Below are 17,099 nucleotides of genomic sequence, written 5' to 3' on the forward strand. Positions count from 1 at the left end.
GGGGTGGGAGGTGGGGTCAGGCCTAGGGCTTATCTATGCAGCTTTTTGTTTTACTGCCTTGATGCTTATCTTAGTGTCCGTGTTTGCATTGAAGTCTACAGTCGCATGAAGGCTGAGCAAACCCTTCAAGGTGCAGCATTTAACTTTTAACGTGCTTTCCTAAAGCGGGTGCGGGGATCTCTGAGGGTCATTCAGATGGCTGGGGTCTGTTCTCCGCCAGGCCCTGGGCTGAGCCCTGCGGACACAACAATGAACAAAACGTACTTCATGACACTTATATTCTAGTGGGGGCGGGGTGAGGTACCATAAAAAGATAGTGAAATAATTACAAAGTGTGGTGATGCTATAAGGAGACGGTTATTGACGTTATTAAAAGGGACCATTTGAGAGGGTGGGGCCAGTGGGCCTTTCTGAAGAGGTGACATTTAAGCTGAAACCTAAAGGATTCAAAGAAGCAGTCGGTGTGGAAGGGGTCCTGAGTGGGAGGGGGCAACACCCCAGGCAGAGGGAAAAGCAGAAGCGGGGTCCTGAGGAAGTGACAGATGTGCTGTGTCAGGGCTGGCAAGCCCCTTCAAAGATGGAGTATTGAGAAATGTGAAGTTGCAGTTTGCTCGTAACTCCCATGGGAGGTGACTCAGACTTCTATCAGCTGCACCCATCTGAGCTGTGACCATCCCACCATTTCTTACCTCAACCTCTGCAAAACCTGTGTCTTTCAGACTCTCCTCTTGCTATTGCCAGTCTGTTCTGCTCAGAGGATTTACAGTCATCACTTAATGGCATCCGGTTTTTCATAGGAGAAAGAGCAAAATCCTTATGTAACAAAGCCCTGTGTCCACATTCCTGCTTTCCTCTGACGCATCTCCTCCCACGCTCACCTACATCAGCCACTCGGCTTTTCTCTCTCCTCAAGCACCCGAAGCTCCCTCCCACCTCAGGGCCTTTGCACACACTGGTCCCTGAAAGGCTTTCGACCCAGCACTTAGCCAAAGCCCTGTGCCTATCACAGACCTGCTCAGAGTTCACCTGTAACGTCACTTCTCACGGAGCCCTCCCCAGTGCCTAGGGTGACATAAGCCTCTTTTCTATACTGTCAGCCCATTCGTTTTCTCTGTAGAACTTAGCACATTTGTAATTACATGGTTTGTGTGGGGGTTTTTTTCCTAAAATTTCTGCTTTTTGCTTAACATTTGTCTCCCCGACTAGACTGTATGTATCTCAAGATAAGAGACCAGACCATGCCTGTGAGATGCTGAGCCCCAACACAAAGTTGATGCTCAATAAATATTAGCTGAATAAACACACAAGTAAACAAAGAAGCAAACCACCTGGTCCAAGGTCACATCAACTCACATCTCACAGCAAATCTATACAGAAAAGGGGGGTGGGGAGGCGGGATTAGTTATTATTACTATCTACCCACAGAGGACTTTTAAGAAAGAATGTGAATCTTACAGCGTAATGATGAGGCAGCATTGGAATGGCTAGCCTGCCTCCGTTCTTCCATCCTTTCATTCTGTTTTCTTTTCTACTCACAGTGGGCTCTTTCTGTGCTTGCACGAGTTCTAACAACAACACCTACTGGTGTTTGCGGACAGTTAATGAGACGCATAATTTTCTTTTCTGCGAGTTCGCCACTGGCTTTTTGGAGTATTTTGATATGAATACAGATCCTTATCAGGTAAGTCCGCGTGTTTTCGTCCCGTGGAGGAGATTGAGAATAGAATAAGCAGAACAGGAGCCTAACTAGACCGTCCTGGCCTCTCCGCCCACAGCTCACGAACACGGTGCACACGGTGGAGCGGGGCATTTTGAATCAGCTGCACGTCCAGCTCATGGAACTCAGAAGCTGCCAAGGGTATAAGCAGTGCAACCCAAGACCTAAGGGCCTTGACGTGGGTAAGGAAACACGATTTTTTTTTTTATGTTACCTGGAAAATTCTTTGTGTTTTCAAGTTTCCTGCCTTGGAAATGTTTATATGCATAGGAACATACACGTGCAGGGAAATCGGCCCAGACAGTTCCAAACACAATTTCTTCTCTAAATTTAGCTCTGGGTGCCTGAATGAAAAATGGAACGCACCAGGAGATTTGGTGAGCGTTTTGTCCCAGTCTCTCCCACAGGGCTTCTGTTAGTAAACCTCGGTTCCGGATAGAAGCATCCCCTGGAAGATGGGATGAAAGCATGGGGGACTGATTTGTTTTTGCTGTCAACAGTCATAAGATATACTCTAGGTCAGTGATGGCGAGCCTATGACACGCGTGACAGAGGTGACACACGAGCTCATTTTTTTGGTTGATTTTTCTTTGTTAAATGGCATTTAAATATATAAAATAAATATCAAAAATATAAGTATTTGTTTTACTATGGTTGCAAATATCAAAAAATTTCTATATGTGACATGGCACCAGAGTTAAGTTAGGGTTTTTCAAAATGCTGACACGCCAAGCTCAAAAGGTTCGCCATCACTGACCTAGGTAAACCAGGAAATCCTATTTCATTTTTCTTTGTTTTTTTTTTGAGAGAGAATTTGGATGGAAGCACACCGTGCCCTGTTTTTGCTTATCACAATTTGGAGCTCCCCCAGTTGGACCCAAGCCCATGACCTCGTGCATTGATTTCTTTCGCTGGGATTTTACATCTGAAATTAGAGCTACTTGAGCCATTCATTGTCTTGGGATCTAAAAGGATAAGAGGGCCTGCGTGGAATGGAGCAGATGTTCCCTCCCTGGTCTGCAGTGCTTAATTTATTTCTCCTTTGGCCTGTGGGGATGCACTGTCCGTCCCACCATGAATGAGAATACCTATTTTCTCAGGCTTCTCATAGAAATGTAAATAGCAGCTGTCCGCAGAAGGAAGGAGAAGGACCGGAAGCTGGCCGAGGCCATGGTGACGGCATAGCAGACCAACCCCAAAGAGTGAAGAGCTGGGCTCAGGCTGCAGGGAGCCATTTGCAGGAACCCCTGTGTGAGGCTGAGTTTTCTGTGCCCTTCACAGCCTGTCTCCTGGGAACCGAGCAGCTCCCTGGGTCATTGACTTGAAAGGTGGGGGGTAGAGGGGAATCCTAAAAGGGCCAACATCCCCACCTGACATTCCCACCACCGTTGGTCCTGAAGGCTTTCGAGCCGTGAGAGCCACGTAAGAAATTATAAATCCCACAAGAGGGGCCCTGTGTCAGCTTCCATCAACACCGCTCAGCTAGCACCTCAGGGAAAGGAGTGGCAGCCAGAAGAGTCCAGTCCTGACTCGCAAACTAGGTCTTTTGGTCACTGACCCCACTCTGCTCAAATCTTTTCATGGCCCCTTCTTATCTGTTAACCTTTTCTTCAAATCTTACAAAAAGAAAGAAAGAAAGCCCACAAAGGCCTGGAAACTAAAGCAACTCTTAGAGGCACTGGAAACATTACACCCAGATACTTCTCCCCCAAGGAGCACAGCTCGCTTATTGGTGATGACATAACAACTCTGCTCAGTGAAACCTGACCGAGCGGATTCATGGCGAAGTGACCCGCCAGGTGGGCGCAGTTACTGCCCTCAGACTTCACGTCGTCCTCCCACTTTCTAGACGGTTCCTAAGGGAGGTGATTATTGGCCCTTTTTTCCCAAGTGTTTTGTCTAAAAATAACCGAAATGTAACTTTTACCGAGACTTGCACAGACTTCTGGAAGCACTTTCTGGTTGTTTTTACAAGGCCTCTCCTCCTTTCTCCCCCTCAACCCCCTTTTCATATGAAAGCTCTTATGTGATTTATCTTAAACCTCTTTATTTATAGCTTTTGACCCTCACTTTGAACCCAATGGAAAAGCTCTGTTGGACTTCAGCACTGTCGGTATTTAACAGATTTTGTTTCTTTCTAGGACTTAGGTGTTGTGCATGGGAAGTCTATGTAGTGAACGGTTTTATGAGTCCTCACACTAACATAAATTCCTCTTGTATTTTCCTCTATCAGGGACTAAAGATGGAGGAAGCTATGACCTACACAGGTATTCACCCTTTTTTATTCTCCCTGGCAGCTTCTTTCCCAATAACTGCATGGTCCAGCCATTTCGACTAATTTCCGTTTCTCACCTCATTGCGCAGAGCATAGCTGGGGCGCATGCTTTTCCTCACGGCACTGGCCACCACCTCGCGCCCTTGGTTCCAGATCTGACCTTGGGTCTTGACATCAGCTCACTGTCACAACACGACATCCCGGAGCATTGACTCACTCCGGTGCTCGTGTGCTTGCTGAGTGATGCTTGTGAGCGTGGAGTGATGTGAAGCGGGGGCCTGGGGAGGGGGTGGGGGGGTTATGTTCCTTGTGGTGCTTACACGCTGATGCTCTGGAGAGGCTTCATGGACACGGGTTGGAGATCTTGATGAACTGTAATGTCAGGAGCACAGCCAGAGTAATGGGGGTTTGAGGAGCCTTCTCAAGCTGAAGTGGGAGGAAGTGGAAGCGGTTCCTTGTTAGCGTTGCTGCTGAAAAGCAGCAAGGATGGGACTCACGAGGCTCTGCGGGGGTTGGTGGTTGAAGAGCAGGTGCTGGGGTTGGGGATGGGGAACCAGGAGTAAGACATGCAGGGAGGTGTCACCATAGCTCGGAGACGATGCTACCGACACACACACTTCCTAAGCAGGCCTCAGCCCAGTGACCTTGTCCCCCTCAAACCCCCACCCACCCCTCTTACCTCCTCATGCTCCAGACCAGGGCCCCAGATGCCTGGTAGCCAAGTCACTTGGTCAACCAGCATCGTCAGCCCTTCCACTCCAAGCATAGACCTCAGGCGGGTTTGTCAGAAAGGTGCCATGTGGGGCAAGACGGTCAGCCCTTACCACCTCTGTTTCGGGGAAAGTGAGGCACCATGTGTCAGCACCCTAGTTAATGAATCCTTTGGGGAGAAAAACTTCCATCAAAGGCCCGTGGACTTAACTGGTGCCATCCATACTGGTATCGTCTCAGAAACTAAAGAACATTGGTGTTTCAGGGCTCCCTGTCCACCCACCCCCACCATCCGGTCCCTCCTTTGAGAGGGCTGATCCAGTGGGACCAGAAGCGAAACAGTAGGAACGGTGGTGGGAAGATGTAAACAAATGAAACAAGCAAAGCTGGACTTCTGAGGCTACTTGATAACATTTCTGTATCTCTCCTTTTTCTCCCCTCTCTGTCGTCTCCTGTCCTCGATCTGCCCCCACCCCGACCCGCATCACCCGTAGCCCACGTAGGACCGAGCAGAAGAACCCCCTCTTAAGCTGGTCTCACCCGGGATATGGGCTGACGAGGTAATACCCCATACTCCCGCACTGCTTCTGGGGGCCCTTAACGACACTTCCAAAGTGTGACATGTTAAGTGGCCCTGATGCTGGATATTGTCTTTATGGTTATTTTGTGATGCGCTCAGATTTACAGCTAAGGGGCTTTCGGTGTGGCCTTCTTTTGTGTCTCTCATGGGAGAGGTGAAGGTTATGACAGGTTATTTAGGACACAGTCTGGTCAGAGCTGAATCAGCGTTCTTCTCCATCGCGTCATCCCTGGACACCTTGGTGATGAAGAGTGCTTACCTGCTCTCCAGCTGGAGTTAAATGCGAGCACCTGGGGCTCTCCCTTCCCTCATCCCTGCCGCCACCTCTAAACGGGGCCAACGCCATAGTTTCTGAGGTCGACTGGCACAGCTTTGAAAACTTTAGTCAATGGAGTCCCCTCTCTGGTCTTGTGGCCACTGAAAGCGTGTGTGCAGGGTGAATACCTGTTGCTTGTTTTTCTCCTCAATTCCTTACCGAAGGCCAGATCTAAGGATACTGTCTAAGTCACAGTGACTGGCATTTCATGAGCCACCATCCCATCATTGGGGAGGCAAGCTACCTTTCCACGGCTACCGTGTTGTGGGCAGGAAATCATGGAACAGGGTTACAGAGAGCATTTGCCTGTCACACCTGGGCACTCACTGGACACCCAAATGCAGAGCTGGACGTGGCTTTCCCTGCTCGCTGTCTCCTGTGGGATTGAAAGGGAGCAAATGCAGAAGCAGCCACTGTGTGTGTGGAGCTGCCGGGAAGCTGCCGTCTCCAGACGGGTGTACCAGCACGCCGCCCTCCCGCCACGGCACTGCTCGGGTTCACAAGCCTTGGCTCTTTTTTTTTTTTTAATCTTTATTGTTGTATTACATATGGCCCTTACCCTCCACACCCCCACCCCAGGCCTTCACCACCTATTGTCTGTGTCTGTGCGTTAATGCACATGTGCATACAAGGTCTTTGGTGGATCTCTTCCACACCACCCACTCACCCCCGCCTTCCCTCTGAGATTCCACAGTCTGTTCCATGATTCTATGTCTCTGGATCTATTTTGTTTATCAGTTTATTTTGTTCATTTGATTCCACCTATGCGTGAGATCATGTGATACTTGTCTTTCTCTGACTGGCTTATTTCACTTAGCATGATACTCTCCAGGTCTCTCCGTGCTGTCTCAAAAGGTAAGAGATCCTTCTTTATCGCTGCTGCATAATATTCCATGGTGTAAATGTACCATAGCTTTTTTATCCACTCACCTCCTGATGGGCACTTGGGCTGTTTCCAGATCTTAGGTATTGTAAATTGTGCTGCTATGAATGTAGGGGTGCAAACATTCTTTCTGATTGGTGTTCTGGGTTTCTTAGGATATATTCCTAGAAGTGGGAACACTGGGTCAAATATTTGGCAGTTCCATATTTAATTTTTTGAGGAAACTCCAAACTGTTTTCTATAATGGTTGCACCAGTCTGCATTCCCACCAGCCGTGTACTAGGGTTCCCTTTTCTCCACATCCTCGCCAGCACTTGTTTGTTGATTCGTTGATGGTAGCCATTCTGACAAGTGTGAGGTGATACCTCATTGTCATTTGAATTTGCATCTCTCTGATGACCAGTGACTTTGAGCATGTTTTCATATGTCTCTTGGCCATCTGTATGTACCCTTCAGAGAAGTGTCTATTTAGGTCATTTGCCCATTTTTTTATTGGATTGTTTGCCTTTTGTTTTGTTGTTTGAGTTCCTTATATATTTTGGATGTAACCCTTTATCAGATGTGTCATTGCCAAGTATGTTCTCCCTGACAGTGGGCTCCCTTTTCATTTTTTAAAAAATGGTTTCTTTTGCTATGCAGAGGTTTTTATTTTTATGTAGTCCCATTTATTTTCTTCTTAGTATTGTTTGCTCTAGATGTATCTGCAAACATATTACTATGAGAGATAGATTTTGCTGCCTATGGTTTCTTCTAGGATTTTTATGGTTTCACGACTTACATTTAAGTCTTTTATCCATTTAACTTATTGTGTATGGTGTAAGCTGGTGTCTAGTTTCATTTTTTGCATGTATCTGTCCAATTTTCTCACCACCATTTATTGAAGAGACTATCTTGATTACATTGTATGCTCTTTCCTCCTTTGTCAAATATTAATTGAACATATGTCTTGGGTCAATTTCTGGGTTCTCTTTTCCATTGATCTATATGCCTGTTCTTGTGCCAGTACCAAGTTGTTTTGATTATAGTATAACTTGATACTGTTATTGTGACCCCCTCCTACTTTGTTGTTCTTTCTCAAGATTTCTGTGGCTATTTGGAGTCTTTTTATGGTTCCATATAATTTTTGGAGTATTTGTTCTAGATCTGTGAAATATGCTGTTGGTAATTTAATAGGGATTGCATTGAATCTATAGATTACTTTGGGTAGTATGGACATTTTAATTGTTAATTCTACCAACCCATGAATACAGTTTATTCTTCCACTTTTTTATATCTTCCTCTCTTTTTTCATCATCCTATAGTTTTCTGAGTACAAATCTTTTACCTCCTTGGTTAAGTTTATTCCTAAGTCTCTTAATTTTTTTGGTTGTACTGGTAAATGGGATTGTTTGTCTAGTTTCTCTTTCTGAGAATTCATTGTTGGTCTATAAAAATACCACGAATTTCTGGGTGTTAATTTTGTATCCTGCTACATTGCCAATTGCATCTATTAAATCCAATAGTTGTTTTTTGTTTTTGGTGGAGTCTCTAGGGTTTTCTATATACAATATCATGTCATCTGCAAATAATGAGAGTTTTGCTTCCTCCTTTCCAATTTGGGTGCCTTTTTTGTCTGGTGTGGCTAGGACTTCCAGTACTGTGTTGAATAAGAGTGGTGAAAGTGGACATCCCTGTCTTGTTCCTGTTCTTAAGGAAAATGATTTTAGTTTTTGCCCATTGAGTATGATGTTGGCTATAGGTTTATCGTGTATGGCCTTTATCGTATTGAGGTCTAATTTTTCTATTCCCACTTTGCTGAGAGTTTTTATCAAAGAAGGGTGTGGGATTTTATCTAATGCTTTTTCTGCATCTATTGATATGATCATGTGATTTTTGTCTTTCAATTTGCTTATGTGATGTATCACATTTATTGGCTTGCGAATATTGTACCAGCCTTGAATCCCTCAAATAAATCCCATTTGGTCATGGTGTATGATCTTTTTAATATATTGCTGGGTCCGATTTGCTAATATTTTGAGGATTCTAGCATTTATGTTCATCAGGGATATTTGCCTGTAATTCTCTTTTTTTGTAGTGTCTTTATCTGATTTTGGAATTAGGATAATGCTGGCCTCATAAAAAGAGATTGGAAGTGTTCCTTCCTCTTGGATTTTTGGAATAGTTTCAGAAGGATAGATATTTGTTCCATAAGATCTTGGTTCTTAAGATTTTTTTTTTTAGAAAACTAATTAGGATGCATTGTTAAGCATGAAATATCATTACAAAAGCCTTTGAGAAAAATGACAAGCAAACCTGAAGAATTTAAAATTTGAAAATTGAAGTGTACTTTAGAAAATTTCTTTTGTACAAGATGGACTAAATAAGAGTTTTCAAACTACCTTCAGTTGTGTGGATTTTCAAAAACGAATCCTTGGACTTATTTAAAAGGTCTTCGAAAAGCAAGTCTGTTTCCTACTCATCTTCATTAGTTGTTTATGTGTTTTTTGCTATGGTCTGTGTGTGTGAGGCAGGGGTAGCTGAAAGGCTTTTACTTACCCACGCTGGTCATTTTGCCATTAGGACAAGCTCAGAGTAAGGACACAGCTCAGCAAGTGGCCCCCAAAACTCAGGAAATAATTTTTGGCTTGAGTTGAAAGCAGTAATTTCTGTGTTGCAAAATAGTATAAGATCGACAGGGACCGGGTGTTTCTTTTTCCCATCGCCTGTGAGAGCTGCTGCTGCTGCTGCCCTCTGGTGTCCAACACGAGCTCCTGGCGGCCGTGGTGTGGATCCGGCGGGGCACGCAGGGCGTGTGGTTGTGGGGCACAGTCAGGTCTGCTCCCTGGTCCTCTGTGCAGACCAGCGGACCACATCATGCTTCCCCCTCGACAACCACGCTCCTGTCCACTTGCGTTTGGTTCTTTGATTCATCTTCCCCTATAACAGTGATGGCGAACCTTTTGAGCTCGGCGTGTCAGCATTTTGAAAAACCCTAACTTAACTCTGGTGCCGTGTCACATATAGAAATTTTTTGATATTTGCAACCATAGTAAAACAAAGACTTATATTTTTGATATTTATTTTATATATTTAAATGCCATTTAACAAAGAAAAATCAACCAAAACAATGAGTTCGCGTGTCACCTTTGACACGCGTGTCATAGGTTCGCCATCACTGCCCTATAGCAACAGCCCAGGCCTGGCAGATGGATGTGGGTGGCATAGCTGTGTGTTCGAGGCTGTTTCCCACTGTGGTTAGAGCACATTCGCTGGAGCCAGCTTGGGCTCAAACCCCAGCCTTGCGAGTAAGGAGCTGAGACCAGAGTCTGGCATGTATCAAACCCTATCAACGATGGGCATTATTAGTAAGGTGTGCTCTGGGATGTACAACACTTACATGAAGGAGAGTGTATGAAAGGGAATAGTGCCCTTCTCATTTCAGAGCATGCTGCCATATTTTATAAGAAACACAGAGAAATTATGCATCACCACCACCACGATCTCCATCACTCACTGGCAACCAGGTTTCCACACACAAACCCATTGTCTGCACCACCGGAAACGCTCAGGTCACTGTCCTGCCCCACGTTGCCCTAGTGAAGCTTCCCTGGCGTCTCCTCTCCCTCACACCTCAGGACTCCATTGATTTTAAGCTGCCTTGCTGGCACTGCTGGGCTTTTCTGTTTAAGGTGCTTGACCAAGAGATGGGTCAAGGTCTGGGGTTATAGGGGCTGGAAGTGAGGTCAGCCTCCCAAGGCCATGAGGGTACTCAGGGTCGGGCCACCGTATGCACTTTGCACCCTGTACAGAAGCGCGCCTGGAGGGACAACCAGGCACGGAAATGCAGCAAGAGCTCTGCTAGACAAGCCACGCCAACTGGTGGGTAAGTCTTGCTTCACACCACATGGCCACCCCACTCAGGATCGGGGTCCATCTAAGCTCCCCATCCAAGCTCTAAGATAATGTTCATAACGTTAAGATACTGAGTCTTCATTCAAGAACAAAGGGTCTCTTTCTACTTGGTTGGGTACTTCCGGGTCTTTGGGAGGTTTCTGACGTGTTTTCTTACCTGTGTTGCACGGTTCTTGTTAAGTTTATTCATAAGTACTTTACCTTCTTTGTTGCTATTGTAAATAGGGCTTTCCTTCATCATTAAAACCTCTATCGATTATTTGTATTTTCTTAATTTTTAGTCCACCTGACCCGTTTTGGATTGAGTATCTCCTATTATTACATTTCTATGTATTTCTCATTGTGTTTTCAACAGATAGCTGCTTCTTTATGAAGCTGGTTGCCCTTTTTCCCCCTTAGGAACTTAATAGAGTTAGTATTTTGGTCCTGTCGGTTGCTTTTGAACTTATACCTATTCAGTGTCCCTAGTCCCTGTTTCATATTTAGTCTTTTATTATCTCTTTGGTCAGTTTTTTTCTACATAAACCTTTTGTTATTTGTTATTGATTTTAGAGAGGAAGGGATAGAGAGATAGAAACATTGATGAGAGACATCTACTGGCTGCCTCCTGCATGCCCCCCACTGGGGATCGAACTGGCAACCTGGGCATGTGCCCTGACTGGGAATTGAACCAGGGACCTCTTGGTTCATGGGTCGACGCTCAACCACTGAGTCACACCAGCCGGGCTTAATATAACCCATTTATTTTATAATACCAAAACTTGAAATGAATTAAGAAGCTAGAGACCCTAAATTTGCTGACTAGCATCCACGTTTTCTATCTTTGGTCAGTTTTTAACAGTGTTCTTTGACTCCCAACTATTACTTGAACTATACTCTGAATTAGCTCAGTCTCTTTCCGCTTTTCTATTTTTCTTCTCATTTCTAGTTTCACTTTGTCATATAAAATATTTTTTACCTCACTCCTAGCTTTGCTTTACCCCCAGACCTGATACAGGGTGGGGCAAAAGTAGCTTTACAGTTGAGTACTCAAAGCAGAGTTTTGGTTTTATTTTAAATCTTTATTGTTGAAAGTATTACATATATCCCGTTTCCCCCATTAGCCTGCCCCTGCCCCCCAGCAACCTATTGTCTGTGTCCATGGGTTATGCATATATGCATACAAGTTAATTGGTTGATCTCTTCCCATCTTGCCCTGCCTTCCCTCTGACAGTCGGTTTGGTGCTTCTATGTCTCTAGTTCTATTTTTGTTCATCCGTTTATGTTGTTCGTTAGATTCCACATATGAATAAGATCATGTGATATTTGTCTTTCTGTGACTGGCTTATTTTGCTTAGCATAATGCTCTCCAGGCCCATCCATGCTGTTGCAAATGGTAAGATTTCTTTCTTACAGCTGTGTAGTGTTCAGTTGTATAGATGTACCACAGTTTTTTAACCCACTCACCTGCTGATGGGCACTTAGGCTGTTTCCAAATTGTAAATTGTGCTACTATGAACATAGGGGTGCATATATCATTTCTAATGTCTTAGGATATATTCCTAGAAGTGGGATCACTGGGTCAAATGGGAGTTCCACTTCTTTATTTGGGGGGGGGGTGGGGGGAGGGAGGAATTCCATACTGTTTTCCACAGAGGCTGCACCAGTCTGCAGCGTTTATTCTTATATTATTATTTATTGTATTATTTTCCATACGAACAACTCTAAACCTACTTTTGCCTGCCCCTTATATTAAATGCTCACCACCAATCCTTTTGCTGAGGTTCCCCCAGTGATTTTTTTGGTTGAATGGAACTCATCGGCTAGAAGACTATTCGAGAAGAGCTGACATGCACAGTATCCCGTGCATGCTTACATTTTTTGGGGACTGTTTTTCTAGAGCCTGATACTTGCAGGAGAGCTTGTCTGGACATAGCAGCCTTGGCTCATACTCTAATTTCTGATTGAAGGTGGCTTTCACATCCTCAGATGCTTGATTGCATTTACTTGGCAGTGTTGTGTTGTATCTTTTTTCACTTTATAGTTTATTTTGGCAGGGGCATTTTCATAAAAGGATGGATTCCTTATTTTCTGTTATAATAATTTTGTGTAAATGTAGGCTGCTTTTACTAATTTCACGAATTTGAAGTATTTACAATTTCTAATTTAAGAGGATCTTTTTCCGGCAGTGTAGCCACATATACTTTTTCATGTATTATTTGGGGGTGGGAGTGGGAAAGATCGCATGTACTCCAATTTTTTATTCCTATTTTTCTTGCAGGACCTGAAATGTCCCTTCTTTTGTTTCTTTTGCTTTATGATCTGGTTTCCAAAGGGTGTATCTCCCTCCCTCTGTATCCTTTTCTCCCAAAAGCAATGCCTTTCACACAGCCACCTTGATGCATGCACACTTAAGTCCCTTCCTTGGGGTCACCTCTGTGATGTACCAGGACTCTACCATATTTTATACTTCAGGGTGACATTCTTTCCAGCGATGGTTTCAAATGAATTCTTGGCTCCATCCTCACCTCCTTCTGCTCTCGTCCATACTGTTTTCTAGGGCTTGTGCCCAAAATGTGTCATCCAGCTCTGCTGAGATTTGGTATTAACATTTTTTGCTTACAGGTGATTTGAAGGTTATGTAAATTTTCTATCTTCTAGTTAAACTGAGATTTGGGGTTTTGTTTAGTTTTAGTTCTTTTTCCTGCCGATCTGGATTGCTAGTTACTGCATTAATCTAGGCCACCTCTTTAGAACAGTACTTGGGCACAACTAGGGAAAAGATGGTGTTTTCTGCAGGACTGTGGTCATCTCAGTGATGTAGAAAGATCTGAGTGAGAGAAAGGGGGTGCATTCTCTGCATACTGTGAAAACCACTGAAAGACTGACTTATCATAGGATTTTTAGGGCAAAAGAAAACACACAAAGAAATAGATTTAAGTATTTGATTTGAAGAGTTTAGTTGCATTCAATTTTGTTTTTAAACAAAGTACCAGGTGATATAAAATAAAAATATCTTCCTAAGCTCTGCCTAATACTTTCAAATCCATCATTTACCCAGCAACCCCAGAAGAAGTAAGGGTTTTATCACACAAGCATTTTCATGTTTGACAGATGAGGGAACCAGAACTCAGAGACTTACACAAATTCGTGGTTACAGAGTTGGCTTGAGTAGAGCCAGGGGTAAAACATGGGCCTCTAACTTCGCCTAGTCGTAGCCGTTATCACTTGTTTGATCTTCTTCCCAATTTTGTGTTATCATTCATTCAATCACTTTTGTACCCTAAGGCCACTCCTTGATAATAAATTACTAGGGTGAGATACTTTTCAGTGTTATACTTCAAATTGATTTGCTCTGTAAAAACAATGCCAGCTGCTTGTCTGAAAGTAGGAAATCTTTTCTCCACTAATGATCCCTCTTCCTCTCTCTCCACAGAGGACAGTTATGGGATGGATGGGAAGGTTAGCCTTCCCAGTCCCACTGCAGACATCGGCGGGCAAGGCCTGGAGGGTTTATACAGCATAAAGGAAAGCATCTATGAGCACAGACAGAACTACAGACTTAGTCTGGCTGACTGGACTACTTACTTGGAGGATGTAGATAGAGTATTTGCACTGCTGAACAGTCACCACGAGCAAAATAAAACAAATAAGACTACAACTGCTCTAAGTGATGGGTTCCTGGCTGTATCTGCTGAGCCCTCTGTGCCGGTAGAGATGGCCTCTGCTGAGTCAGAAGAAGACCCAAGCCCTACGGTTGAGGAAGCCCCTCATTTGACGTTGCCAGCCGACCTTCAAACCCTGCATTTGAACCGACCAACATTCAGTCCGGAGAGTAAACTTGAATGGAATAACGACATTCCAGAAGTTAGTCGTTTGAATTCTGAACACTGGAGAAATCATAAAACTGACCAATGGATGGAGCATGAAGAGGTGAGTCATCTTGAACTTGACCTCAGTGGTGGTGACATGCCAGAGCTGGTGCTCAAACTCGACCCCAGGCTGCAGCCCATCAGCTGGTACCAGAAAGGCCTTCCCCGGGATGGTGGTCCGGGAGAAGATGTTCCCGAAGATCAGCTGTATCTTCCTGGGCATTCTGACCCGGATTCCACTCCTCAGACGATCAAAGTGTCCACCTCGGAGCAGCCTAGTAACGCCAGCGGCATGGAGAGCATGTCTAACGAGGTGGAGAAAAGTCACAGAAGGGAGACCGATTAGACAAAATTGTTACCTTACCCTAAACACAGTATTAACTTTTCATCAGTAAATAAAGGCAATCAAGACAACCAACATTCCAAGCTACCCTAGGTACCTGCCTGCCGTAGACGTCAGTGCGCATGCGAGCGGACGCACAAGGAACCGGTGCTGTAATTCACTGTGTGTCAAGGTGAGAAAGAAAGGTAATTTGTGGATTTTTGTTGGTTTAGTGGATACTAAAACAGTGTTAACTTTGGAAAGTTGTAGAGACCTGCGTATACAAATGCTGTCCACCAAGATGGCTAGAATTGTGCCTTCCTGCATTTCTGAAACTGGATGTCCTCGGTGAAACTTTCAACACACTTCCCACTGCCTGCATCATGTGGTTTGGACTCATTTTTAACCACTGGAATTTTTCAATGCCATCACTTTTAGGTCAATGATTTTGCACTTTGAGATCTAAAAGCCATGTCTGTTTGGCTAGTCTTTTTTTTTTTTTTTTACAGGCTTGTCACAGTCTCACTGCTTGCTCTCAGTGTGACAAATTAAAATAGACCCCCAAGGATGACACACAGTATGGATCCCATATTGTTTAACATACGCTTTTGCCAGAAAATATTGCATGTGGTTTCCCTTGACTTGCTAAAACTGATTAGCAGAAAGGCATGGCTAATGTTAGCAGCAAAAATAAATAAGCAAAACAAAGATCACTTGCTCTCTCTGTGCCTAGCCTCAAAGTGTTCATCATATACTTAAGATAGCTAAATTTTTATTTTCTTAACAGGATAAAAGGACTAAAGATTCCCCTCCATCTTTGTTTTGTTTTCTTGGCCTGGCTAATAAGCTTAAGTGTTGAGAAAATATATTTTGTTTTGAATTTATATACGGAATTTTTCCAATAAAACATACTCATGAATGTTTCATAATTTAAACACATATATTGTATGATTAAGACCTTCACCAAGTTCTGATTTTTTTAAAGGCATAGTTCAAAACGTGTTCTTGAAAACATTATGTATTAGATTTTTAAATACCAGCAAAAGGATTACCTCATTGAAAGTTATCAGTATCCTAATCAACTTCCCAGTAATAGCTTAACAGTGATTTTCCTTTTAGATAAGTCAAACACATAGGTAAATTATGTTTTCTTTAAGTGTTTAAGGTAAACTCTTTTAAAGATAATTTACAATGGTATAGCTGAACCTTCGATAACTTTAAGTCCTTATTGTAGACTCTGTACATATGTTAAAATTCACTAGCTCTTTATCAGATGTGTGTGCCACCGGCTGAATGACAGAGGAAACATATTTATGGTCATGAATGATATGCTTTGTAAAAAGGCTTCAAGTTATTAAGAAGCATACCGTGTTGTTTTTTTAAATCTTGTGTAATATTCTGTAATACTTTTATAGAACAATTCTGGCTTCAGGAAAGTCTAGAAGCATTATTTCTTGAAATAAAAGGTGTTTAAACTTTACCTGTTTCGGAGGAATGAACTGGACCAAGTTCTTGAGGTACACCCATTCCTTATAGTAAAACTAAGACCTGATCTCAATTTACATGAATAGTAGCCGTAGCAGTAAAAATGACCAAAAGTCCATGTGTTACAGAACATTCTCAGATCAGGGATCACAGCATAGATTTGTCTCATGGCTGTCAGGAGGATGTGATGGACAGCACAGGAGCACACCCCCACCAAAGGCAGTTTGGGTTCTTTGGGGACCATGGACTGTGGTGGAGACCTAACCAGCCTCCAAAACCTCGAGTTTTCTGATGGACAGAGTCCATGCACTTCCTTCTCCAGATTTCCTGAGGACCTTTCCCCTCAGGAAGAGCTGCTAACAATTCCTGTCCAGAAATCAGAAATCTCTGGTAGTAAAGGGGGGAAAAGCAAAGGACTTTGGGAGCTGCCAATTCAGTCCTCGGATAACTGAGGAAGCCATCTGTATTGTTAGAGCTGCCATGAGGGAACATCACAGACTGGATGCCTGAAACGACAGAAACGTATTTTCTCACCGTTCTGGAGGCTGGAAGCAAGACCTGTGGGCAGGGCTGGTTTCTCTTGAGGCCTCTCTCCTTGGCTTGCAGATGGGCCACCTTCTCGCTGTGTCCTCGCATGGCCTTTTCTCTGTTCATGCACATCCTCTCTCTCACCAGTCGATGACCTCATTGAACCTTTGGAGATTAGGACTTCAATATGTGAATTTAGAGGAGACACAATCCAGTCCACAACCCCACCATTTCATCAAGAGTCCCAGGTAATGGTGTTGTCCAAAGGCATGTCATTGTGCCGTCTTCCTAGGCCAAAGGTTGCTCTCCTGGAGAAAATTACATTTTAGTTCAATTCGATAACCATGGAGTACCACTATGTGTAAAGGGCCCTTAGAGACTGGCTGGCCAACTGGCCTCAATTGGATCTGGGAGGAGGCTGATGCTCAGAAGGTCTGAGCAAGTGTCCCACCTGCCCATTCCGTACAGAATAGAAGAGGAAGAGATTAGCAGAGGCAAAGGCCAGCCCCTCCCCACTTTCTCAACACACATGCTCATGCA

The 17,099-nt window shown here is 43.9% G+C and overlaps 1 protein-coding gene across 8 annotated transcripts in view; it reads left to right on the forward strand.

Annotated features, from left to right (window-relative positions):
- SULF1 (sulfatase 1) overlaps positions 1–16,026 on the forward strand; it is a 160,083-nt gene extending 144,057 nt beyond the window's left edge. For 6 of the 8 annotated variants that reach the window (XM_014539811.1, XM_014539814.1, XM_014539812.1 and 3 more), the window contains 3 exons: positions 1,539–1,681; positions 1,776–1,899; positions 13,789–16,026. In XM_014539811.1, the coding sequence (XP_014395297.1) occupies positions 1,539–1,681; positions 1,776–1,899; positions 13,789–14,570 (1,049 nt within the window). In that variant the 3' untranslated portion in view covers positions 14,571–16,026. Of the gene's footprint in view, positions 1–1,538; positions 1,682–1,775; positions 1,900–3,950; positions 3,985–5,197; positions 5,264–13,788 lie in introns of all 8 variants that reach the window. The other 2 variants (XM_005866349.2, XM_014539818.1) reach the window with 2 other exon arrangements.
- Positions 16,027–17,099: the final 1,073 nt, after the last annotated feature.

Source organism: Myotis brandtii, unplaced genomic scaffold (genome assembly GCF_000412655.1).
Source record: "Myotis brandtii unplaced genomic scaffold, ASM41265v1 scaffold23, whole genome shotgun sequence".
In the NCBI taxonomy this organism is placed as follows: domain Eukaryota; kingdom Metazoa; phylum Chordata; class Mammalia; order Chiroptera; family Vespertilionidae; genus Myotis; species Myotis brandtii.